Here is a 26,055-nt window from a genome sequence, read left to right as displayed (position 1 = left end):
ACGGCGCACTTTGTTCGATAGTAGATTTTTGCGCCTCTGAATTTCTCTGCTGGTGTCATTGTCGGCGATCACCCTTGAGCCCAAGTACACGTATTCTTCAACCGTCTCGATTTCATCACTGTTGATAGAAATTCGGGGCGGCGGGCGCAGTAATTCCTCCCTGCCTGGAGCCCTTTGCCATCATGTAGGATCTTGTACCATAGTGGTTTCTGCTTTTAGTAGTGTTGCGTGTACGAACACGCTGCATTACACGAACACCACTTGAGTTACTGGTGGAAAATAGTAAACAAAGATCAGCTGTTCCCAGCAAAATCAAATGGACATATTTTCAACCAGTAGATTTGCATTAGTGTTCGTGACACCGCGCTGCGAAACCACTATTTGGGCAGGTGTACCTATTTTGGGAACTTGCCGCTATAACTAAGTCAATTTCAAACCGATTGATTTGAAATTTTGTATAGAGTTACGCACGTACAGTATCTAACTCTGTACAAAAATTCAAATCAATCGGTTTGAAATTGACCTAGTTATAGCGGCAAGTGCCCAAAATAGGTACACCTGCCCAAATGGTACAAGACCCTACTTTGTTTTCGACACATTAATGACTAATACGATTCGCCTGGCTACATTCTTTAGTCGGATGTACGTTTCCGCCATCGTTTCGATTTCCCAACAAACATTTTTGCTGTATAAGAGTGGAACAAACCACTCTTAAGCAAACTTTAGCTTAACAAACTGTTGTTCAGCTACTTCTGTTCCTTGGGTTGCGAGCTATAATATCAATATCATCAGCAAAACCAAGCAGCTAAACGGTTTTTGTGAAAATGGTTCCACTCCGCTTTTCTTATTACACCCTCTGAAGCAATGTTAAACAGCAAGCACGAAAGACCGTCACCTTGCCGTAACCCTCTGCGAGATTCGAAGTGACTCGAGAGTGTCACTAATACTCAAACTCCGTAGTTCGTATTCGTGCATAATCTGCCATAGCTGGTCTCGATCGATTGTATCATACGCCGATTTTAAATCGATGAACAAGTGATGTGTGTGCACGTTGTATTCGCGGAATTTCTGCAACACTTGTCCGTTGTAGCGCGTTCACCCATGTATTCAGCCTAATATTGCCCCACGAACTCTCTTGCAATTGATGATAGACGGCGGCATAAAATACGAGAGAGTATCTTGTAGGCAGCGCTCAGTAGTGTCGCGATAGTTCACGTGAATGATTTCTAAAATTGCAAACGGCTGTGATATATTTCACGTAAAAAAGACTAAGTTTAAGTTTGTAATAATTGACAAGTATGTTTTCGAGTGTAAACGAATACGAATAAATACAGTAGTAGGTAAGTATAATTTCTTCATAAAGAATTCCTAAATGCATAACAGGTAGTAGAGAACCGCTCTAAATTGTAGTGGATACTAGATTAGTACATAGTTTCTATTTATAATAGGAGGCCAGATGGAGCCTCAATGCAAGCGGACACACTTGACAACATTAGGAAAAATAAGTCGCTAGATTTAGACTGCTTTTGCTCACCTGCCGCAAACCATTTCTGAGAAGGGCCACATTCAACTTGATTTACACTCCTGTGGACACAAGCACAAACGGTTTAGTTCGGGAAACGGGTTATCACAAATCACGTACGGGGGGGTGTAGATACTTAATTAAGGGCTTACGTATAGTCTTTCTTACGTTTCTCTCGTCTCTCTTTCACTCACAATATACCTAAATATCGTACCATTGGGCGGATTGGAAACTGAAGTCGCTGCTTTTTTTCCGTTCTGGTTCTGGCTGCTTCAGACTAGAATTATGCACGCGCTGATCGGCTATTCGAATGTAGCCGCTAATTGGAGGGCGGTAGTTTCCGTTTGAGTTCTTCGTTCTGTTCCATCAGTGCTATGGCCATCGTTTTGTACTTTTCATACTTTGCTCGTAAAATTTCTTGATCACCCTGTAAAAGATGTTTGAAGGTTAAAACACTTTAGAAAATGGAATCAAATATTCTTGGCATCTTGTAGCGTGGAACATATACAGTTATACAAGTCTGACGCGTGTCTACCTCTCGTTACATATTGCTGGGCATACAGTCGTCTGGCATAATTGCCATTTTGGCAAAACATCCGGTGAAGTATCATGCTTTATGTCAAACGATTGAATGCCAAATGACCAATATGCTAAACGGCATTACGTAAAATTGGCTATACATTTATGTTATGCTACTTCACTAATATGAAAACACTTACGGTCAGGATTGTCTTTTCCATCGATTTCGTTGCTTCGCATTTGCTTTGATACAGTTTCTGTATCTGCAAGTACTTGTCCTCGCTCTCCTTGAGCTGCCGCCGCAAAACGGAAACCTCCTGTTGGACACTCTTGTTCGCGTTGCAGCTCTCGTTCTCCTTCTCCACGATGTTCTCGTTCAGGCTGACGATCTGCTTGTTACGCATCTGACAGACACGTTTCATCGATTGGTACTTCTCTTTTAGCTTTGATAGCTCTTCCTGGCATTCTTCTAGCTTCTTGTTTTGCTCTTGCTGCTGACCCAGCGCACTAGCCAACGCGGCATCCTGCAGATCGTTTCTTTCCGTGCTCACGGCTTTGTCGCTTCGTAGCGACTTCATCCGTTGCTGCTTGGCGCAGGCAATACAACGTTTGTCGGTTCGTTTCATCTCCTGATCAAGGGACGATGAAAGCGTGCACAGTTCGTGCTGCAGTTTATTGATCTGGGATTCGCGATCCCGGACCAGCTGCCGAAGTTCGACGACGTCGTTTTTAAGTGGATTGGGCATCATCCTCTGAGTGTTCAGCTGGCATTCCTTGACTAGAAGCTGTTTCCGCATTTCCTTGATCTGGGCGTCCATTTCGCTGCACGCGCAGTCCACAGCTGCAATTTGGTTGATAGAAATAGCAGATTAAAAAGATGAAAAATGAAATGATAATATGATGTATTTTTAGGGGGTACATCAAAAGGTCGTCGAACAGACAAATTTCAAAAGAAAGCAAAGGCTGGGTATCAAGAGAAGACTTTTTCGTCGTTTTGTAAGCCAAAAGAGTTGGCCTTTTGGGATTTGTCATTTTGGGTTTCGACCTTTCGAATCAATCTCATCTTTTGTGACACTGAAACTTACAGCTCGGTTCCGTCATAGTTTGTTTGTCTCGAGTATCAAACAGGCCACCGCGGCGATCGTCGTGAGTACTCTGTCGTCGCGATTTTCGATCCTTGTCGGCTATCCTCCTCAGATCGTCCATCTCCATGACCAGGTTCTGGTGTTTCATCCGCAGCTCGTCATTCTGTCGCTGTAATGACCGATGGCGATTGTTTGTGTCTTCGTACACCACTTCGTAGCGGGTGATTTTCTCCTTCAGTTCTACGATTTGCGTTTCTTTCTCCTGGAAACTGGAATCGTGACTGAAACAGTAAAATTTTTATTAATTTCCTTCTAATTTTCAGAATCAGAAACAAACAATACCGCATGGTAGAAATTTCTTCTCGCAGATTATTGCACTCCACTTCCATGTGTTTCAGCTCGTCGATTCTATCCTGCAGTTGTTTGGTCTTGAACACATGAACCTTTTGCATCTCATTCAGCTGCCTGAGCAAATCTTCGTTCTCTTTTCTGAGTGCTTGCGCTACCTTCCCGTCTCCGAACGAGGGCCGCCCATCTGACTGAAGTGAGAACGATCCTTGTTTGGCTTCGTCCAACTCTCTTTCCAGCCGATCCACGTTTAGCTTCTCCTGCTGGTAGAGTTTTTCCAACCGTTGTACTTCGGCAGCATGTTTGGCTGACACTTCTACGTTGACCTTTAGTTGCTTCTCCAACTCATCTTGACGCTCTGTAAATTTCTGAATCGTGCTCATCAGTGATGGTATCTGAAACGGATACATGATATATTTAGAGCTGATCTCCTAAAACGCTTCAACTGTTGATTGTTTGAAAGTTTGCGTCCAGTTAGTAAATAAACTGCATTTAGTAACTGAAATTGATAGACCCTTCGTTAGCTATAGCCTAACCCTAAACTATAATGGCGGATCTCTCGAATTTTGACAATTGTTGGCTCAATTAAACTTCTATGGCTGACCACTTTAAAATCAAATGTTTTTGTAAAGAAGAATTTAGCACAGTTACTCTTTCCAACTATTAATAATTGGGGTGGATTGAGTCCTACGAGATTTGTTTTTGCGAAAAAAAAATTTTCTACATAATTTGTTGAGTTCATTTCATACTACTTCTAGCCTGACTTCTACTCATGCTACATATCAATGCCCATTCGGGTGTGTATCAGTTTACTATCGGCTTGCAGAAATATGTTATCCTCCATTTAGAGGATTCAGCTAGTTTACCTTTATTCATTAAACAATGGCAGTTTCGTCACAAATATTTTGTTATTAATCTTCGAGCGATCGCGCAAATGTATTTTATACAAGACGTTGACAAAATCTCGCTTTTTGTACTCAGCATTAGCGTGGTGCTGGTCAACCGCGCGTTACGGAAGGTTAAAGGCCAATTTATAGTAAATATTACGTCCAACAGGTAAAAATCAGTTAACATCATCACAAAACATCATTTTCTGCTATTGTCCGAAAAATATTTTCTTACAGTATTCAATTCAAACAAACGTCGAGCTAAGAGCAAAAAAAATGGGATTTATTTATGAATTTTCCTCAAGCGATCCCTTTAGGAATTTCTCCATGAATTCCTTCGTGAATGTCCTGGAAGGGTACGATAATAATTTATTTGAGGGCTTTTTGCTTCAGTTACTCCCCCACCATTCTTCAAGAAATTCATAGAGAATCTTGCAGAGCGACATTCGAGAATTCCTTCAGATACTTCCAGGAATTTCCCATGGGCTTCCTTTAGCAACTCTTCCAGGAATGTAGGTATCAAAGTTCCTTCAGTGATTGCTTCATTTTTTTTTAAATCTTAGAATTTCTCCTGGTATTCCTCGGAGCATTTCTCCAGAGATCCATTTAGGTATTACTTTGGAAATTTTTTCAAATTTTTTCCACTAGAATTTTTTTTACAAAATAGGTATCATTGAAAATAGTATTTTTCAATAGATTTCTGGAGGAATTTCTTTTAGAAATTCTACCAGGAATTACTTCAAAATCTCCTCCAAATAATCCTTTAGCATTTTATCCACGGGTTCCTTCAATGATTCATCGAGTGCAGACATGCCTTTAAAAATTTAATTGCTCCTTGAATTCCTTCAGAAGTTCGTCTAGGAATTTCGTTAGAAATTTCTCCGTGGATTGCTTCCAGGATTCCTTCCGGAATTCTTTCTGGGTATCTTTCACAATTCATTCCTTCTGGACTACCTCACGCAGGAAAAATATGGTAAAATCAAAAATATTCTAGGTAAACTCAAAGAAATTGTCAACTTGTTCGGACCACAATAATAAAACTTTTTGGAACAAACCAAACGTGCAGTAAATTAAATCCATGTGTGAAATAAACATGCATTTTTTTTATTAATTTTTGACAGGTTTTATTAGAAATGAATGTAAAAATGTTTGTTTTGCTTGGTAGTTCGGCCCTATGGAAATGTTTGTTTCGCTGGGAAAACCCACTTCCCCCGTGACACTTCCAATACCAACATCATGTAGATTGCATACTCTCCCGAGAACAACGGGATTTTGTCGAAATTTTTGGGGAACTTAACTTTTGATAAATATTAGCAGGAGGGAATCTTCTTCGACCTTCCAGCTGGAACTTGCGAGTTTTGTTTATGTTCTCGACGGCGGAACGGGGGGCTCCTCAATTGGTATTATAGCAATGAATGTTTAATCGAGCTAGTTTTAAAAATTAACATTTTGGTTTTAAAATTTTTATTAGTTTACTAAATAAACATGGATATTATTGTTTCAAATGAACGAAATTTGTATCCGTGCTCCAGGATTTCGTCAAGAATTCCTGTAGTGATCCCTTCAGGAACTCTTCTTGAGATCAAGGATGGGAAAAAACCATTCATTTATTGCGTATCCCGAATAAAAAATACAGTAGAAAAACCGAACGTTATATTGTAACAGTACTATTTAGAACCATATTTTTACAATAGACACCACTGTAAAAATAAAAATACAAAAACAATAAGATGTAATGTAGGACACCATACCGTGAATTGTAAATAAGATTTTTACAATATATTATACAGGTTGTTAAGTATCGTAACAATATAAAAAATATTTTTCTCCATATATTTTTTTATGCAAAACCATACATTTTATTGTTAATGAATTGTTCAAAATACTGATACGTGGGTTTAAATATACCGTACATTGTATGGTACATGAATGGTTTGAAACAATAAAATGTACCGTAAATAAATTGTTTTCAATTGTAATTTCACTACTGGTTATACATTTAATCAAATGGTTTTGGAATGGTTCTCTTTTGTTATGTTGAATTGTTTTACATTACATAAACCATATATTGTTATATTATCTTGCCATTTTCCTCCTGTTAATGGCATCTTAGGCTTATTAGATTTATTAGAATCCGCTTTGGGAATTCCCAGAGCGTTTTGGATAACCCTTCATATATAGGATCACCCACGTCTAAGTCTGAGTAGTCTCTGATTGCATTAACAGTTGAAGCTTAGGCTCCCATGCCCCACCAGCCAGATAACTGGGTTTTGCAAACTTAGCATTATTTGTGGCAACACTTTGAGCGGCATGATGGAACTATGCCGAGCGCGCTAAGTGTTATTAGACCACTAATGTAGTTGCATGAAGTGGGTGACGAGGTACATAAGTATCATTACAGCGTGCTTAACCGTTATTGCAATATTGAGGCACCAGTTTGACTAAAGTTTGAAATACATAACAACTCATGAGAAAACTGTCAAGTTCGATTCAAATATAAGTTAGGTTAAAAAGCGAACCCGCAGACGAACCTATATTAAAAGTCATTTCAGTGTTCAGTCCAGTCCATATGTTAAAGATGGCTCTACGTCAAAGATAAAGTTTGTCAACCGCATTTGATTCGATTGTGGTCGAAGGCAAGTTCACATGAGAGAAGAGGAGAAAACTCCCCTAAATGCAAATACAGAAAGAATAGTGTTGAACCAGCCTCCTGTCACGCGGCCATGATTTTGAGGTCAGCATCAAAATCCAGGATCGGTTATTGACTGTGGCTGCATCATGTCAATAACAATATTCTAAATTTTATGGAAACTTTATTCCCGTGACGAAGACGAGCTGATACTATTACAACTTAATTTTTAAATAAATAATTGCGAAATTAAAAATCATGTTTCGCTTAAACTAACGATTTTAAAAGGTAAAAAAAAGTGGTTGTGAAAATAAGTTTCGCCGCTTTTGATTTTTGCTCCTGGAATTATGTTGTTGCGCTATCATGAGACTACAGAAAGTCTGTTGATGTAAACACAAATAAATAAAATGGGGAACCAAGACGCCGAGCCGCCGCTATTGTGTTCAACGAGGCGGCTGGAAGTGGGAACCAGAGATGTTGACTCGTTATTTTCCTGTGGGGCAGTATTGAGGTGACTGATTTAAACATGTTATTGGCATTCACCCTTTGGAGCCGGAGGGGTCATATATGACCCCGGCGATGAAACCGAGCATAACAAACGTGTTCGACACCAGCGAGGTTGCGTCGACAGCGGCGAAAAAAATCGATTCCAAAAGGTTAAATTGATGTTTCAACTTATTCACTTTTTTCTCTTTCCTTTCCTGTGCATCAAAAAAGTCACAAACATCAACAAAACAAAGCACGGAAAAAATCTTAAACTGAATAAATCTGGTGTTCGATTTGAATAGGTCGAATCTGCATAGGAATCACAGCAAACATACGATCTGTTCAAATCGAACACCAGAAATAATTAAAAATTCACGGAAAAATAATGTTTCGGAAAAGTGAATGGTTCAAACGTAAGAAAAACAGTATAATATATTGTTACATAAAAATCCAATGTAAATGTATAGTATAGCGAACCATTTCATTACAATACACTTTATTGTAGCTGGTACACTGTATGGTGCAGGAATGGTTTTCACCATGCACCCTATGGTTAGTTTTTATCCGGGATCCCTCACTCACAACCACGCACAATCTGATGCGAGCAGTCCTGCAAAATATCAGTCTCAGTGCCTGCTTTTCAGCCGAAAATGAATGACTGCGGCGGTTGTTTTCAATTCCTCGATGTGAGAACTGACAGAGTCCGAGAGCTCCATTCGTGAGCGACCCAACAAGATCAATTCCCAATCATCCACACACTACTCATGCTGAAAGGCCGGCCATTCGTCTCAAGCGGTGACTTGTGAGAGTGGATGCCCTATACACTACCACGGGTGAAAACACTCAACTACAGAAAATTGAATGAAAATTTAGCCCTGTCAGCTCTCGCTTTCAGCACGCTGCGGGCGAGTGTGAGTACCTATTTCATTTCGCTCCCGTGTTGCTGATCGGTAAACAACAATGACAAGAAAACCAAAACGGAGAAAATAAAAAAAGCAAAATATCGCTATCATAAAGGCCTGTCGAAAAATTGCAGCACTGGATGCGAGTGTGCTTCTCCCCCAGCCAAGCAAATTCCTTCCACATTCATTGCCCATTCTTTTTAATCGCCGAGCACCGAGCAATGCAAGCAACTTCGGCCGAATGATTCGGTATTGAGTCTGTTTGCCGAAGGCGAACGAACCAATATTGAACGAATGTTTGCATTCTGAGTCGGGTGCGAGAGCATTCGTTTTGGAACGTTCATTTAGCGTTCAGTGGAAGCATTCCGTACTGGGAATTGAATCAGTGAGTGCGTTTTGATTCAATCAGCTGAATGCCACTCGGTAATTGAGAGAGCGAACGTTCTTTTCGTATACACCGATCCAAGCTGATTCATTTCACACTCTATTTCTTCCTCTCCTGATTCGCTTCGGTGGCGAGCCATTCGTGTTGCGTTCGTTCATGGTGCGCCGTGCTCTCACTCAGTATTGCGTTGTTGGCGTTCTTTTGGCTATTTTGCATCGCCGGCATTCGGGTGAGCGAATGAGTTTTCCCATGCTTGCTTGAGATTACTTCAGGAATTACTAGAATTATTTAATGAATTCTTCTTGAGATACCTCCAGGAATTCCATTTTTTCGGGAATACCACCTTTGGATACCATCAAGAACCCGGGATTCTTTCACAAGTTCCGTCAGGAATTCTGTCTGGATTTTTCCGGGATTTCTTCAGGTATTCCATCTGGGTTTCCTACAGGAAACTTGGGGAGTTTCACTCAACAACTCTTCTTGATATTACTTTGGAAACGCATTTTAGAATTATTTGAGGAAATTCTTCTGGAATTTTCCCTTTCTTTTGTAGTTTCACCTGGGATTTCTTCAGGAATTCCTCCAGAATTCCTTCACCAATTCTTTCTGGGATACTTTCAAGAATAGGAGACAATCAGAGAATTACTAGATTTGTAGTAATGAGCTGAATTTTTGTATGATGAGAATTGAGAAGGTAAGTTCTTCGTTTCTGCAATGAAATGGTCCAAAAGGCGTGGGTATTATGATTCATTGTTTAATTTGATGCTGTTTGAGCAATACTTCGGATAATTATGTTGTTTAAGTAGTTGCAAGAAATAGAAAAACAAAAACAACAATACATTTACCAAAAGTTTTGCTCAAACAGCATCAAATTAGACAATAAATCGTAATACCCACGCTATCTGCATAGTTCCATTGCAGAAACGGAGAACTTACCTTCTCATCATACAAAAATTCAGCTCATTACTACAAATCTAGTATTTTACTGATTGTATTCTATTGCTCCTGCGGTTGTTTTTCACTTTTCTCAAAATTCCTTTTGGCTATCCTCCTGGGTCTCCAGTTAGCCTAGTGGTTAAGGCTATGGATCGCCAATCCGGAGACGGCGGGTTCGATTCCCGTTCCAGTCGGGAAAATTTTCTCGACTCCCTGGGCATAATGTATCATTGTACTTGCCTCACAATATACATATTCATGCAATGGCAGGTGTTGGATTTATTCCAACGGGTTAGGGAGAATTTCCAAAATTATTATTCTCTACCGGAATAGAAATAAAACGTAGGATCCGGTTGTTGTGTCGACAGCGTGAGAATATAATTTTCCTGGTAAAGAACATTGAAATTTACTTAAAACTATTTAATGAATTCGAAGGGTACAAATCTTGTATTATATGCTTCGCAAGAGCGGTTAGACGAACCCCTGTCTAGCATACGTTAAAGTTCTGACTCATGACTTTGCATAATGTGGGATGGATACTACTTACATTTAGTTCCCTTTGCGTTTTCACGTCGGTTTCGAGCTTTCAGGTGTTTTGTAGTTGGTCCTAAATAACATTATACATAATGATTGATGCGGTTTCGAGGAATTCTTATAATCTATACCTTACCGAGTTGAAGGGTTATTTGTGGCTTGGAGTATGTATAAGATTTTTAACAATGGTAATACGTAGTTCAGGTTCACCTAGCGTGCGAAGTTGATGAGCACAAATTAGTATGGATGTTTACACTTTAGATGAAAATATTCTTACCACTTCAGTATGTGTAACTTAATATTAGATTAATTATCAATTCACTAGGATTAGGTGTAACCAAATAAACTATTTAACTTTGTGTAGATAGGACTCGGAATAGCAATCATACCACGCAGAAGTTAGCTATCTAAATCGCTATTTTTGTCTCTTCGCTGTCCTACTCACCCGGTGACAGGTTGAATACCTGTCACTATCGTTAATACAGTTGAATCGTACGCATGTGTGCGGATGCGGTAGAGACTAAGAATATAGATGCGCGCGTTGGTCTAATGGGGTAGGCCAACACTCCCCCAGGGTACGACAACATCCGGTTGGCTTACTGCTCGACGCGCTGAACATCCAAAACCGCCAACTTTGTCACTGGGCGATCGTAAACTCCATTAGTCGTCCTCACCGTCGCGGACCGGACTTGTCCATCCTGGCTGACTCTGGTACCGATGATTTTTCCTTTCGGCCAACAGTTCCGCGGTAATGTGGGGTCAGCAATGACCACTATATCACCGACAGTAATTGGTTTCACCTGTTGAAACCACTTGGACCTGCGGGTGATCTCTGGAAGGTAATCTGATACCCAACGTTTCCAGTACTGATTTGCCAAAATTTGGGACGTTAGCCAGTTCTGCTTTAGGGCTGCACCGCTGTCATCGAGGTTGCTTAATGGTTTCAACCCACTGGACGAGCCAAGCAAAAAATGGTTCGGTGTTAGTGCTGGAGCCGAATCGTCATCTATCGGAACATGGGATAAAGGTCTTGAGTTTACAATATTCTCAACTTCGGTCAGCACATTTCGGAGAATTTCGTCGGAGGGTCTTTTCGTCGAGCACACCATCATCAGGTTGTTCTTTACGGTGCGAATCAAACGCTCCCAACTACCACCCATGTGCGGGGCAAGAGGCGGGTTGAAGATCCATTCGAGTCCAGAACAGCCTAGCTCTTTCATGAACTCGTCCTGGGTGATTTCTTCGTTTAGTCTTCGTAGTTCGCGATCTGCACCAACAAAGTTTGTTCCACGGTCGCTGTAAACCTTATGGGGTATGCCGCGACGTGCTATGAAGTTGCGAAGGGCCATGATGCAGGAACTCGTGTTGAGGGAGTGCACGACTTCCAAGTGGATCGCTCGGATTGTCAAACAAGTGGCGAGCATTACCCACCGCTTCTCCACTCTTCTGCCAACGGTTACCTCCATTGGACCGAAGTAGTCTACCCCGACGTGCGTGAACGGTTGTGAGAACGCTGCAAGGCGGGCGGGTGGAAGATCGGCCATGAATGGTGGATTTGGAGCTGCGTTCTGGTTTTTGCATTGCTGGCAATTTCTGCGCACTTGTTGATAGCACGCACGCAAGCGGGGAATGCGAAATTTTTGCCGAATTTCATTTATCACCGTCTCGTGGTTGTGGTGATGGTATTTACGGTGGTAATGTGCTACGATCAGGCGGGTGGTTTGGTGTTTTTGGGGAAGGATTATTGGTTTCTTGGAGTCATCAGTGGCGTAATGACATGCAGCTATGCGGGTTCGCATGCGCATAATTCCGTTATCGTCCAGCCAAGGTGTCAGCTGGTATAGCGAGCTGGATTTTGCTACACTCGTTGTTTTCTCTGGATGTTGCTGTGGATTTTGCAGCGTCGCTATCTCGTCGGCGTAGGATTCCCGTTGACAAAGTCGAATCAGGGAGTGCTCAGCCGTCTGCAGCTGCTTCGCCGTAAGTGGTCCTGTAGCCGTCGGCATTCCTCGACCCCTGTTACGACAGTTATCGGCGAATCGGTGGACGTATGCGACTACTCGTCGTAGTCTCTCCCATGACGAAAAGTCGTCGAGGCGGAGTACTGGTTCCGAAGAAGCGTGGTGTGCTAGCAGCGACGGACGTAACTCGTTATCGGTCGAATCCTTGCAGTTGGGCGGATTCGGCCAGTCCTTTTCAGGGCGCCAGAGAAAATCCGCACCGTTAAACCACCTGTCTTTAGGCGTCAATTCTGGTAAAGTATTCCACTTGGTGGCGTCGTCGGCAGGGTTTTGCTTGCCCGGCACCCATCGCCATTCGTTCATTTCGGATGTTTCTAATATTTCGCTAATCCTGTGGCCCACGTACTGGCTGTAACGCCGGTGGTCTGAGTTGATCCAGCAGAGGACGTCTCTGGAATCCGACCAGTACAGCTTCCGATGGATCTTGAAGCTTAGCGCCTTTTGGACGGTATGCGATAGTCGGGCGCCAATTACAGCGGCTTCGAGCTCCAGTCGTGGTATTGACGTGAACTTGAGCGGAGCAACTCGACATTTGGCTGCAACTATGGAGCAGGATGCGGATCCCTTGTGGGCAAAACGGAGGTAGCAAACGGCGGCCATGCCGTTCTCGCTAGCATCCACCATCGTGTGCAGCTGAACTTCGTCGGCTTCGTTTGTAAGGTACTCGGAGTTGTAGCACCGGGAAATCTTCACATGTTCGACGCGTGGAAGCACCTTTAACCAAGTAAGCCATTTATCGTAGGCGTCGTCTTCGATTTCGTCATCCCACTGTACGCCGGATCGCCGGATTTGCTGTAGCAGAATCTTTAGATACGACAGGAAGTGGGAAATTAGACCAAGCGGGTCGAAGATGGTCATCAAGACGCGAAGAACTTCCCGTTTCGTTGGCCTGCGTTCACCTCCTAACAAAGCCGGATCGTATCGGTTCCATCCCACTTTGTAGGTGAAGACGTCATCGGTCGTGTTCCACCACATGCCTAAAACTTTCTCTGTGGTCAATTCGGAAGACAGGTCGAGGCATTTCTCGTCGGTATCTACTCCTTGCAGCGCCGCCAGCACCATACTTGAGTTACTGATCCAGTTCCGAATCTCGAACCCGCCTTGCTGGTGGACGTGCCTTACATCCTTAGCCAGCTGGATGGCCTGCTCTTCGGTGTCCACGCTGACCAGCATATCGTCGACGTAGTGGGACTTCGTGATGGCTTGATGTGCTGTTGGATAGTCGCATGCGAAACGGTCGGCATTTGCGTTCTTCACGAACTGTGCAGTAGTTGGGGAGCAGCATGCTCCGAAGGTCATAACCTGCATGGCATACACTTCGGTTTGTCCACGTTCGTTCATCCAGTAGAAGCACTGGCTGAATTGGTCTTCGGTACGGATCAACACCTGGTGAAACATTTCACGTATATCGCCAGTAAGCGCGATGCGACGTTCTCGGAACTGGAGCAGAATTGTGAGGAGAGAGCAAAGTAGGTCTGGTCCTTTGAGAAGAGCCGAGTTGAGCGATGTGCCGTAGGCGCATGCCGCGGCATCCCACACTATCCGCACCTTTCCGGGTTTGTTCGGATTGGTCACGGGGAAACCCGGTAAATACCATCGGCACAGTACTTTCTGGTTAACTTCCTCATCGTTGAGCAGCCTGATGTAGCCTTTGGCTAAGTACTCGTCGATTTTTTCCTGCAAGGTTGTTTGCAGCTCTGACTCTCTATGCATCCGCTTCTTCAGGCATTGGAACCGTTGCAGCGCCATGGATCGACTATCCGGTAGACGGGTATCGTCATATCGCCAGAGTAGGCCGGATTCGTATCGTCCCTCCCGGCGGTGCGTTAGCGACTGTAGCAGCGTGAGAGCCCGTTCATCTTCGGCAGATAACAGCAATTTGTCCGGTTTGATGACTCCTAGGCTGTCGAGGGAAAAGTAGTCCTTCATCGCTTGGTGTAGATCCTTGTCTGCTTCAGTGTTACACGGACAGATGTGAAAGCTGTAGTGGTGCAGATTTGTTCCACGATCACTGCCTTGTCCTCCACAGATGGTCCAACCCAACCGTGACTTAACTGCTATCGGCTGCCCGAACTCTCCCTCTCGACTTTTTAAGACAAGGCCAAGGTGGGCGTGCTTGGTTCCGATCAGTATGCGTGGTCGTACATCTCGGTAGGAGTCGATCGGCAGATCTCGGAGGTGTGAATACTCCTGGGAAAATTTGGTCATATCCAATGTTTGCGATGGTAGCTTAAGTTCCTTCACCGTTCGTACGTCGTTGATATCGAACCGCTTGCTTCTCTCCTTAGCTCCAGCGATTTGGAGATTGTATGCTCGGGAATCCGGTTCACAGCGTTCCGTTCCTCCCGTCCAACGCAGGCATAGCGGTTGTTCGGCACCATCCAGCTCTAGCAGATCAGCCAGCTCTTGATCAAGCAGGGTAAGCTCGGACTGCCCTCGTCCAAGAAGGCGTACGTGTGAACTACGGTCGTTTTGCCGTACAATACGACAGGGAGGTAGCGAAACAGCGCAGAGCTGGCGGCTGTTTGGTGAGTATTGCATCCAGATGTATTTGGGCAGGGTGGAGCAGATGGCTTGCTTTCGTTTCCGGCTGCAACTGTGGCGACGGTATTCTGAGGCTTTTCCTTCGAATCGTTGTGCAGCAGCTCGTGATGCCGGTAGGTACATCCATTTTTACCGCACGGTTTGGCGTTGCAGTTTCCCTTGTGAATCCGCAGACAGGTTCTACACACAGCAAACTCCCTGATAGCTGCCCAGCGTGATTCTCTGGATAACTCGACGAAGCGCTCACACTTGTCGGCGGATTTGCAAGTGCCCTTACAGATTGGGCAAACCTGTTTCGCCGGCGCTGGTTTCGCGTGTTCCTTAGACGAAGCATTCGTGTTCTCCTCGGAAGCTTCAGAGTGGGCGTTGAGATACGCATTTCCCTTTTTTGAACCGTGAACCTCATTTCGGGAAGGTTTTTCATGCTGCACCGGCGGCGAGAAGGTGACGATGCTTGCCGCTTCTGCCAAGGTGTAAATCCACCTACTGAAGGTCGCCAGGTTGGCCGTGGGTTCCATTAGACGATGCTGCGCCCAGTTGAGTTTGAGCGACGATGGCAGCTTGCTGACTAACTGGTGGAGCATCGTAACGTTGTACATATACTCCTGCAGTCCACACGCGTCTACGGTGGCACAGAAGTTCTGCACGTGTACGGCAAAATCAATCAGTGTATCCAGTTTGTCTTCCCTAATGGCCGGTAGAGAGCTCATTTTCTCAGTTAGCGACTGAATAATGACTTCGGGTTGCCCGAATAGCATCTTTAGGGTCGACAGAATGCCTGAAACGTTTCCAGGGAACATCAGCCGACTCTTTACCGCTTCGTAGGCCTTGCCTTTCAGGCTCTTCTGCAGTCGAACCAGGTTTTCTTCCTCGGTAAATCCGCACATCGTGGTCGTACGGTTGTACATCGACAGAAATATCGGCCATTCTTCTGGATTACCGGAAAACGTTGGCAAATCCCTCGGTACTGCTTGTCTGGCTGCCACTTGGGATCGAGAAAGCTGAAATTCATCCTGAGACTCCTCCTGAGACAGTCCGTGGAAGGCGCGGATGCCACTCTGAGGGTTCTGATGGTGAACACCGGTAGAGCAGGCCGGTGGAGCCTGGACCTGTCCATCAAATGTAGTGGAATTGAATGGGGATGACCAGGTGAACGGATCACCGATAGGGTTTGATGACATTCCTCCCTGACGGAAATGATTGGACTGCGATGGTCGTCTCGCAGCTGCGGTCGTTGCTGCTGCTGTGTGATTTGGCTGAATCACTGAACACAGATCGAATTGTTGACCGGTATGGGCATCTGGTTCGAAACGAATTCGTGGCTGTACGAGCCGCCCAGTGGCTTGCGTTGGCTCCATGTTGTCAACGGGGAGTTGTGGTTTATCCCTAATAAAACCACTAGCATCTGGTACGATCTGCTGCATTTGGCTGGTTTTCTGTACCCAGTCAACCACTCGACTCGAGGCTTCACTGCGGCTCTTCGATCCGTTTTCACTTCTCCTCGATCCTTTCTCGCTCGAGCCTCTTCGAGCAACCGGTACTTCTCCTCCAGATACTTTCGATGTTCTTGTGTAGCTTTTTCTTCCGCGATTCTTCGGCGCTCTTCTTGCTGCTGTTGGAATTCTCTTTCCTTCTGTAGCCGCATCAGTTGAAGCCTTGCACGACTAACCGCTGACTTCTGCGACGAAGAAAAGGAAACCTCCGACAAGGCTTTTGCGGCGTCCTCGACCGGAACATCTGCTTTCCGATTATCTTTGTTAGAGAGCTCCCACTGTTGCTTCTGCTGATCGGCCTTCGTTTGATCGGTCGCCACTTTTGTTGAGGATTTCCGAACACTGTTGAAGGGATTTCGATCCACGGAGGCAGCTTTATGGACTTCATTTCCTGGAGGAATCACTAGATTGGTGCGCGTGCTAGTAACGATGTTCCCGATTGGCTGGCTCCTAGTTGACCTGCGCTCCAGGTTGTTATCGCCCCGCTTGGTGCCGTTGTCTAAAGCTGCCTCAGTTCGCTGGATCCATGTCGCGGTAACGCAGTTTGTACAGCTCCAGCTCTTGTCGGCAATATCTTCAGAAACACCCACACAGGAGAAATGGAACCACTGATCGCATTTGTCACACTGAACCATCATCTTGGTGTCCGCTTTTTTGCACGTCTTGCACAAAGATCCTTCCAAAGTTTCGTCCACAACTACCACATTCGGAATCTCACCACCACCAGCACTTTGACCACCAACCGCACCACCTTCATCTGACATTTTTCGCGCGCCTTTATCCCCCTTCGCACCCGACTTGATACATCCGCGACTCGGCATCACGCTCAACTCGTTCGATAAATGAAAATTATATTATGTTGGATCTATTCCAACGGGTTAGGGAGAATTTCCAAAATTATTATTCTCTACCGGAATAGAAATAAAACGTAGGATCCGGTTGTTGTGTCGACAGCGTGAGAATATAATTTTCCTGGTAAAGAACATTGAAATTTACATAAAACTATTTAATGAATTCGAAGGGTACAAATCTTGTATTATATGCTTCGCAAGAGCGGTTAGACGAACCCCTGTCTAGCATACGTTAAAGTTCTGACTCATGACTTTGCATAATGTGGGATGGATACTACTTAAACCGAGAAAAATTTCTACTCAATGACTGAGTTGGCCTTACTCAGAAATCGAAAAATCCTTTGTATTCTTACTCAGTTTCGGCTAAAAGTGGGACAACCCATTGGCAATGGGTTGTCCTACTTTTAACGGAAACTGAGTAAGAAAACAAAGGATTTTTCGATTTCTGAGTAAGACCAACTCAGCCACTGAGTAGAAATTTTTCCCTGTGTACATTTAGTTCCCTTTGCGTTTTCACGTCGGTTTCGAGCTTTCAGGTGTTTTGTAGTTGGTCCTAAATAACATTATACATAATGATTGATGCGGTTTCGAGGAATTCTTATAATCTATACCTTACCGAGTTGAAGGGTTATTTGTGGCTTGGAGTATGTATAAGATTTTTAACAATGGTAATACGTAGTTCAGGTTCACCTAGCGTGCGAAGTTGATGAGCACAAATTAGTATGGATGTTTACACTTTAGATGAAAATATTCTTACCACTTCAGTATGTGTAACTTAATATTAGATTAATTATCAATTCACTAGGATTAGGTGTAACCAAATAAACTATTTAACTTTGTGTAGATAGGACTCGGAATAGCAATCATACCACGCAGAAGTTAGCTATCTAAATCGCTATTTTTGTCTCTTCGCTGTCCTACTCACCCGGTGACAGGTTGAATACCTGTCACTATCGTTAATACAGTTGAATCGTACGCATGTGTGCGGATGCGGTAGAGACTAAGAATATAGATGCGCGCGTTGGTCTAATGGGGTAGGCCAACAGCAGGCAAAGAAAGCCCTTCAATTAATAACTGTGGAAGTGCTCAACGAACACTAAGTTGAAGCGAGGCAGGTCAAGTCTCAGTGGGGACGTAGAACCATAAAGAAGAAGAATAATCCTCCTGCAATCCTCTCAATTCTATTTAAGATATCTATTGTAAAAGTCTTCTTGTAACATTCTTCCAGTACAAATTCCTTCGGGAATGCAACCAGGGATTTTTTTGGTATTCATTCATAAATTCGCTCTGATATTTTCCCAGCGAGATTTTCATTTCACATATTTTCATTTCACAAATTGCTTCGGGAATGCAACCAGGGATTTTTTTGGTATTCATTCATAAATTCGCTCTGATATTTTCCCAGCGAGATTTTCATTTCACATATTTTCAGTAAGAACTCCTTCGGGTAATAATCTAGATATTCCACCAAAACTTAACTCTGAGTTGGAATTCTTCCAGAGAAACTTCTAACAGGAATTACTTCTCAGATTTCCAGCAGAAAAATCGCTTCGGTATATTTTCAGCAGGAATTCCTTCTGGGAATGCTCCTGCAAGATTTTTTGATTTGAATACTCCTCAAGCAGAAATTCCTTTCATGTTTCTGATACCAAACATTTGTTCTGAGATTCTTTTGGTAAAAAATCCTAACATAAATTCCTTCAGGGATTCTGAAAATAGGAATTCATTCCGGGATAAAGGTAGTATAAATTCCTTCTGAGATTTCTCCTGCAGATTCCGACAAACGTAATTGCGTCTAAAATTTCTTCAGCGGCCCTTCCTCTACTAGGTGTTGCATTGATATTCTTCTAGTGATGGGTCTAGGATTTCATTTAGAAATTTTACAAGAAATCCCTTCAATTGGGTTTTTAAGTTTTGAAAAATGTATTGATTTTTTTTTATTTTATTCGAAAGAGCACCTTTTTCTGAGCCACTATGATTTTTTTAAGATTTTTAGAACTTTATTTTGGTACCCAAAATCAATTTCGAAGAGATTTATTGAAATCACCTGCTGACAGCTGGGCAACTGCTTGGCCCAGTACAAAATGCGACGAGGGGTGATTCGACAAATCGCTTCCATACAAACTTCAAATCGATTTTTAAATAGGTTCCCGGGCACCAAAATTCATGAAAATTTGGATTTCGGTTCAGTTTGACCGATCCAGAATATGGAAGAATCTCAACATCGTTAAAGAAGCTAATTCTATCGCTTATTTGTCCAAGACTTTCTTCAAAAGGGGGCGCCGTCCACAAATTACGTAACGCTTTAGGGGGAGATGAGTATGGTCGAGCGCTACGGCTCATTCACAAATTTTAGGATTACACAGCCGTGTTATTGAGGGAGGGGGTAAAAAATGTCGATTTTAGCGTTACGTAATAAATGGATACTGCCTCAGTGCTTTCGGGAATTCTTCCAGGAGTCTTCGACAAATCATACGATTAGGAATCGTTTTAGGAGTTCCTTCCAGAATTCCTCTGGGAGTTTCTCTTATTTTTCTCACAAAAACTTTTGCAAATTTCTACAATCAAGGAGCTAATTCAGAAATTCTCCTGGGAGTGCTGGCACGAATTCCTCCAGAAGTTCTTTCATATATTTTTTACACAAAACCTTTTAGAAAATCCACCATGAATTTCTTCGGCAATACCTCCAAATGCGCCTTCGGGAATTCTTGCAAGAGTTTCGTCCGGGATTTCTTCAGAAACTCTTCTTATGATTACTTCAGAGACTCCTAAAATTCTTTCAGGAATTCTTCTTGGGATTGTTTCAGAAACTCCTTCTGTAAATAATCCTTTCTTCGGGAATATCACCAGGGATTGTGTCAGTAATCCTTTATGGGATTCGTTCAGGAATTCCTCCAGGGATTTCTTTAGGAATTCCACCTTGGTTTCCTTCGGAGATTTCTCCAGTTCTCCAGCAGAATATTTTCAAGGCGCCCCAATATTTATAATTTAAGAAATTACTTTCTACTATTTTTTTATATGACAATTTGGATTTTTTTATCTATATTAACGAGATTTTTAGCCCTAGATTAGTTCATCTCGGGAACCACGCTTTACTTGTTCTTACTTCGGAAGGAAGTGACAAGTAAGTTAGTTGGGAGTGGGATTCTGGAATTGAATGTGTAATCCGTAATAATTCAGGAATTATTTGTATAAATCTGAAAAAAAATCAGGAAATTTGATTCACATAAACTAGTAGACAAACAAATTTGAATGTGTTGATTCAACAATTCAAAAGATCCACCAATACGGTTCTCGCTCTAACTAGCTGAAGGTCCATAAATTTGTGCAATAAAATGCGCTTTCTTTATCAGCTCGATAACGCCTTTCGAACAATCATTAGACATGTTTGTATACACGGGAATAGTGAGTCAATCTAAGCGAGAATTACTCATTTTTGCTTCATTCATATATTTTGTAAAGTTTTTTGCTCGTTAATCTAGGGGTATGATTTCCGCTCTAAAGAACTGTTCACTCACCTGGTTGTTGGAGTAATCCAAGACCTTGCATTTCTCATCCTCCAGCTCCTTCCTAACTTTGCTCATCTCGCCATCGTGTTGCTTAGCCATTTGCGCCCGCATGGCAGTTTCATTCTTGAGGCTCTCATTCAGTTGCTCAATTTCAGACTTGTTTTCCAGCAACAGTTTAGCAAAACCACCCAGTTTGTCGTCACGAATTATCAGTTCCGCCCGGGTGTTTGCCAGCTGAGCTTCCAGTTGGATAATTTCCTTATCCAGTCGAGCTTTTTCCTGCAGGATGTTTGTGTGACTCCCGGTCAGACTTTCGTACTGTTGCTGTACAGCTTGTAACTCCGACTTCAGTGTATCGCATAATCGCTTCGATTCATCAATTCGAGCTTGTAGCTTGCTGGAATGTTGTTTCTCTGCTTCAAGTTCTTCTTTGGAAGCTTTTTCGTTCCTTGCACATCGTTCGTTCTCTGTTTTCAATTCAGTTATTTGGATCTCGAGAGTAGGGATTTGACATTTAATCTCCTCTAACCAATTACCGTTTACTTTAAGTTGTTCACACAATGACCTTTGCTCTGCTACAAATTTTTCAATTTGTTCCCTCTGCAGTTCGTTATCTTTTTCCAACACATTCATTTTATTCCGTTGCTCTTCATTGCAAGATTCCAGATGCTTGAGCTTTTCAGCCCATTCATTTTCCACCGCAACATTATGATCTTCATAGGCTATTTTTGCTTCAGCTATTTTTTCTTCTAGTTTCGTCACTGCTTGCGCTTTTGTTTCAACTTCTTCTTTCAGAAGCTCAATTTGTTGCTCTAGTTCTCCTCGCAACTTCTCAACTTCCGTCCTCCTTAACTCACACTCCTGATTTCTACTTTCCAGCTCTTCTAGCTGTGCTTTCAGCGTTGAAACCTGATTACTTATCGTTTCCAATTCGGCATCCTTATCCTTCACCATCTCTCGTAACGACTCTCGATCCACTGCATCCGCTTCCATTTGCTCTATCAAGTCCTTCTTCTCCGTTTCCAAAGCGTCCAGTTTGATTTTCAGCTCTCCATTGCAACTCTCAACGCTCTGCAATCGCTCAACCCATTCGCTTTCAGTTCTGCCAACACGATCGGCACTTTCCTTCAGCGCCGCGCTCAGCTTCTCCTCCAAGTGATCCACCTCGTCAGTCTTATTTTTCAGCTCGTGCTGCAACGATTCGTTCTCCTTCTGGAACTGTTCCAGTTTTTCATTGTTCTCGGTCAGCTGCTGTTGCAGACTGCCAAGATCCGTCCTCAGAGCTCGTACCTCGCGTTCCAAGTGCTCGCGAATGCCCGACGACTCTTCCATTTCGCTCTCCAAAGATTGCAGCTTTACGAGAAGTTTACTCTTTTGTTCGCCCACATCGTGCAGTTCCGATTGTAGTGCATCAATTTGTGCGGTCACAGCTTCGTTCTTCTCTTGAAGTTCCCCTCGAAGGTTGTTGATTTCGTTCATCAGCAACTGCCTCTCAGCCTCATTGGCCTGGTCTTTGACTGTTATCATCTGCGACAGTTCATTGCAAAGACTTTCACATTTGTCTTCAATTGTTTGTTGTTCCGCTTTTTGAGCTTCAATTTGCTGTTCTAGTATCAATCTCTCTTCTTTAAGAGTGCAAAGCTCCTCCAATGACTGCTGAAGTTTAATTTCTAAATCACGAGAACGGTCTTGTGCTGCGTCTTCAGAAGCTTTCTCTACTTTGATTGATTCAATCTGCTTCAGCAAATCAGATTTTTCTTCTTCCAGTGCGGACACAGTATCGATTAGAAATTCCAATTTCTCTTCCTGTTTTTGCTTGGTGTCTTGAAGAGTGGCATGTCGGTCATTTAGCTCACACAATTCTGTTTCCAAACTTCGCCAGTCATTTTCCTTCTCACCATACTTCGTTTCCCATTGGTTTCGCTCTACTCGTAGATCCTCCAGTTGTTTCACGAGCTCTCCATTCTCCTGTTCGAGTTCGCGTACTTTCTTCTCGATTTCCTCCAGATCGGGAAGCGCTTCGGAAAGGTGGTCCCGCTCTTCCTTGATCATGTCAATGCTGCTTTCAAGTTTAGCCTTGATGTGCTCGCTAACCGATTCGGTCCCTAGTTGTACACTGTTTTCCTCTCGTACCATCTGTTCCTCAAGGCTGACGATCTTAGCGGATAGCTCCTGGACTGCCACTGTCAGATCGTGGTTCTCCTCCTGTAGTTGTTTCAGCTTCAATTGCTGTTCTTCGAAGTAAGTTTGTAGCTGTCCTTGTTTCTCTTGGGCCTCTTCCATGGAATGCAGCTTGCTTTCTAATTCCTTCTTGGCATCTTCTAGGGCTTCGTTTCTAGCTTTCAATTCTTGATACTCAGCTTTTAGTTGTTCAAGCTGTTCGGATACAAGCTCAAGTCGCGCGATTTGCTGATTAGACTCTTCAAATTTAGCTTTGAACGACGAGAGTGTTTCGTTTTCTTCTTGAAGATTGACGATGCGCATGTGAGCTTCACTTAACTGCTGCTCAGTTGCTTTGTTCTTCTCCTGTAGCAACTGAGCTTCGGTTCCTGTGTTTTTGCACGCTTCTAACTCCATGTTGAGCTTGTCTATTGTGCTGGAAGTGTCCCGCAACTTCTTCTCCAGGTGTTCAATCTGCTCTTTGTAATTATCAATGTCTTGAATATTGTCTATCACTTGCGTGGACAATTCATCGTACTCCACTGTTAGTTTATCCAGTTCATCCTTTTTGCTGTGCAACAAATCGTTCAAACTCTTTGACTTTGATCTTTCCTCTTCCAGTTGCTTCACCAATTCCTTCATATGACTTTCGCTCTTGTTCAATTTTTCGATTTCATTCTCATACTTTTTCAGTAAGGCATCCATGTTTTTGCTTTCATCTTCCAACAATTTAACTTGTTTCTTGAGCTCGCCATTTTCAATGGTCATGTCCAACAGCTGACTGTTTCCGTTCTTAAAGATGACATTCGTATTTCCTGTGTCGTTTGTTAGCACTATTTTCGACGGCGACATTCGATCCAGACTATCACTGTTGAAGCTAGAGTCCCCTAAGCTGTCAGCAAACTCATCCGTGTCAATACTGGTGTTGATAAGTAGTAAATCTTCGTCCGCCAGAATCGCTCTCAGTTTATTGACCAGCCGGAAAAGCTTTTTCGCATCTTTCCTATTGACATCCTTGTCCAGAGCATCCTTCATTTTGCTCAGCTTCTCGCTGTGATCGTGCTCTGTTTTCTTGAGCTTCTCCAACTCTTCTGTCTGCCGCTCGAGCTGCCGCTGTAGTTCATAGTTGTGCACTTCCAGTTGCTTCAATTCCTGCCGCGTGGTTTCCAATAACTTTTGGACATCTGCTTTCGGAGTGGTACTACCTCGGGCTTCCTGGAGCGATTCGATGAGTTCGTTTTCGCGCGATTTGGCACGTTGCTGAAACAGTTCGTACTCCATCTGGACGCTGTTCTGCACGTTCCGGGAGTGTTCCGCTTCTTTCACCGCTGCTTCGCGCTCTTTGCGGGCAATAATCAGTTCTTTTTCCATGTCGAATATTTGCTCCTGCTTTTGATGTAGATCTACCGAGAGGTCTTTACATCTGTAGAAGAAACAAACAGACGGAAAGAGTTTATTAGTACTAGAATTTTTTGTACCAAGCCTAAACTATAATTTTAATAATCTGGGGTTTTTATTGAGTAATAGTCATGTATTTTTTATATCAATGCAGTTCTTCCACAAGGAATACCATAAACTGCAACTTGCTCAATGTTCCTATGGCAAACGAATGTTTCGTTATGCTCCGAGGAGCATAAACAATGATCAAGAAAAATTAAGCGATTATTTTCAATGCTACCTACAACAAGTCTTGCACACTCTCGATTGAGACACGATATCATCTCACATTACATCGCTCGAATCATTTCGATGGCTCGCCTTCTCTACTATACCTACATAGTTGAACATCATAAATCTAAAATTTGAATCCATTTCTACAACTGCTCATCCAAATGGGCCCGCTCGTAAAAACATTCAACACCTCCGAAAACTACTTGTCGAAACTAATGTTACAAAACTGTGACCTACGCGGGGAAGTGCCACTATCTTGGTTACGATCGCACTACTCCTGTTTCACATGCAACGCGATCACATCAATCAACTACCGTTTCTTCGCAATCAATTAACACTATACTTTAATGGCCGATCAAACAGTCACTACTTGACGCATGTGATTGCCCCTTCTGTTGTAGCACGCCTCTCACCAAGGCTTGACCAGCTAGAGTTTCTGCGGGACTGAAATTCACCTGCACCCCTTTCCACTTGAGTTCCGCAATGCGACTTCCATCAAATTTCATCTTCTCTACCATATTTCAACTCGCACTTGATAACCGCGAGTGCCACTGTACCGTTGCACAGTGGTCTAGAAGTGCTAGCTAATTAATTAAATAAAAATGTCTTTCTTACTCTACAGTGTTGCCTTGTTGGACGGGTAGATGATAAGTCAGAGCATGATCCTGTGTCTAGATCACCATACATTTTCTAAAAAGATTAATAGAAGCTATTACATGATTAACCAGAAGTTAGGAGATGGATAACTATTCTCAATGTGGCACATTGATTGTACGCAAGGATGGGACTAGCTTTCGTTTGTCCTCTTTCCTACCATTTTGGTCCCATGTCAACTGTGAAACATTGTTGTTCAATCAGAAAAACTATATATTTTAGCATAAGCCGGTCAAAGTTTACATCGGGTTTCTTATAAGCATTTACCCACAAAAACAAAAAACATATTTGACTCGACATTTTTTAATTTGAACGAGATTTTGTCTGGGACCATTTGGGCAGGAGCACCTATTTTGGGCACTTGCTGCTGTAGCTCAGTCAATTTTTAGCCAATTGACTTGATTTTTGGAATACGATAAAATACGCACAGTATCTCGCCATGTACAAAATTTCATATCAATTGGTTTGAAATTGACTGAGTTATAAAAGCAAGTGCCCAAAATAGGTGCTCCTGCCCAAATAGTCCCAGACCCTACTTTTCAAAAAATTAAAACTCGAAAACGGTTCATTGCGTTGAAATGATATCTTCAAAGATGTTTGCTGATATTAGGGGGACTTTTAGAGAGAAAAAAAATACACTGAGAGTAATAGTCATTGCGGATCTATGTTAGATGTTATACAGGTACTCTTCGATATAACGTACAAAAAACTTTTCTCTTTGTAGGTACGTTATATCGAAGTGTACGTTATATCGAAGCAGACATTTTTTTATATTTTTTTATGCTAGTATGTATTCGACGTGAAATTAACCCCAAATAATGATTTCGGTGAAATTCATAAAAACAATAATAAAAAACATGGGTTTTCACGAAAAACTCATTTCGTTTTTTGTGCTTCGATATAACGTACATTTTGCTTC

The 26,055-nt window shown here is 42.8% G+C and overlaps 2 protein-coding genes across 2 annotated transcripts in view; both read right to left on the bottom strand.

Moving 5' to 3' along the window:
- Positions 1–1,273: 1,273 nt before the first annotated feature.
- LOC109400725 (uncharacterized) overlaps positions 1,274–26,055 on the bottom strand; it is a 59,085-nt gene continuing 34,303 nt past the window's right edge. Inside the window, exons 4-8 of the mRNA XM_029878925.2 lie at positions 20,661–24,234; positions 3,469–3,869; positions 3,127–3,407; positions 2,242–2,882; positions 1,274–1,949 (exon numbers count right to left, since the gene is read on the bottom strand). Coding sequence (XP_029734785.2) covers positions 1,842–1,949; positions 2,242–2,882; positions 3,127–3,407; positions 3,469–3,869; positions 20,661–24,234 — 5,005 coding nt within the window. The 3' untranslated portion in view covers positions 1,274–1,841. The remainder of the gene's footprint in view (positions 1,950–2,241; positions 2,883–3,126; positions 3,408–3,468; positions 3,870–20,660; positions 24,235–26,055) is intronic.
- Positions 9,771–15,060, bottom strand: LOC134288391 (uncharacterized). Its single transcript, XM_062853136.1, has one exon. The coding sequence runs from the start codon at positions 14,919–14,921 to the stop codon at positions 10,830–10,832; it is 4,092 nt and encodes a 1,363-aa protein (XP_062709120.1). The 5' UTR covers positions 14,922–15,060; the 3' UTR covers positions 9,771–10,829.

This window comes from Aedes albopictus, chromosome 2, assembly GCF_035046485.1.
Source record: "Aedes albopictus strain Foshan chromosome 2, AalbF5, whole genome shotgun sequence".
NCBI lineage: Eukaryota > Metazoa > Arthropoda > Insecta > Diptera > Culicidae > Aedes > Aedes albopictus.
Note: the sequence above shows the minus strand (reverse complement) of the source record. Positions and strands in the feature narration are given on the sequence as shown.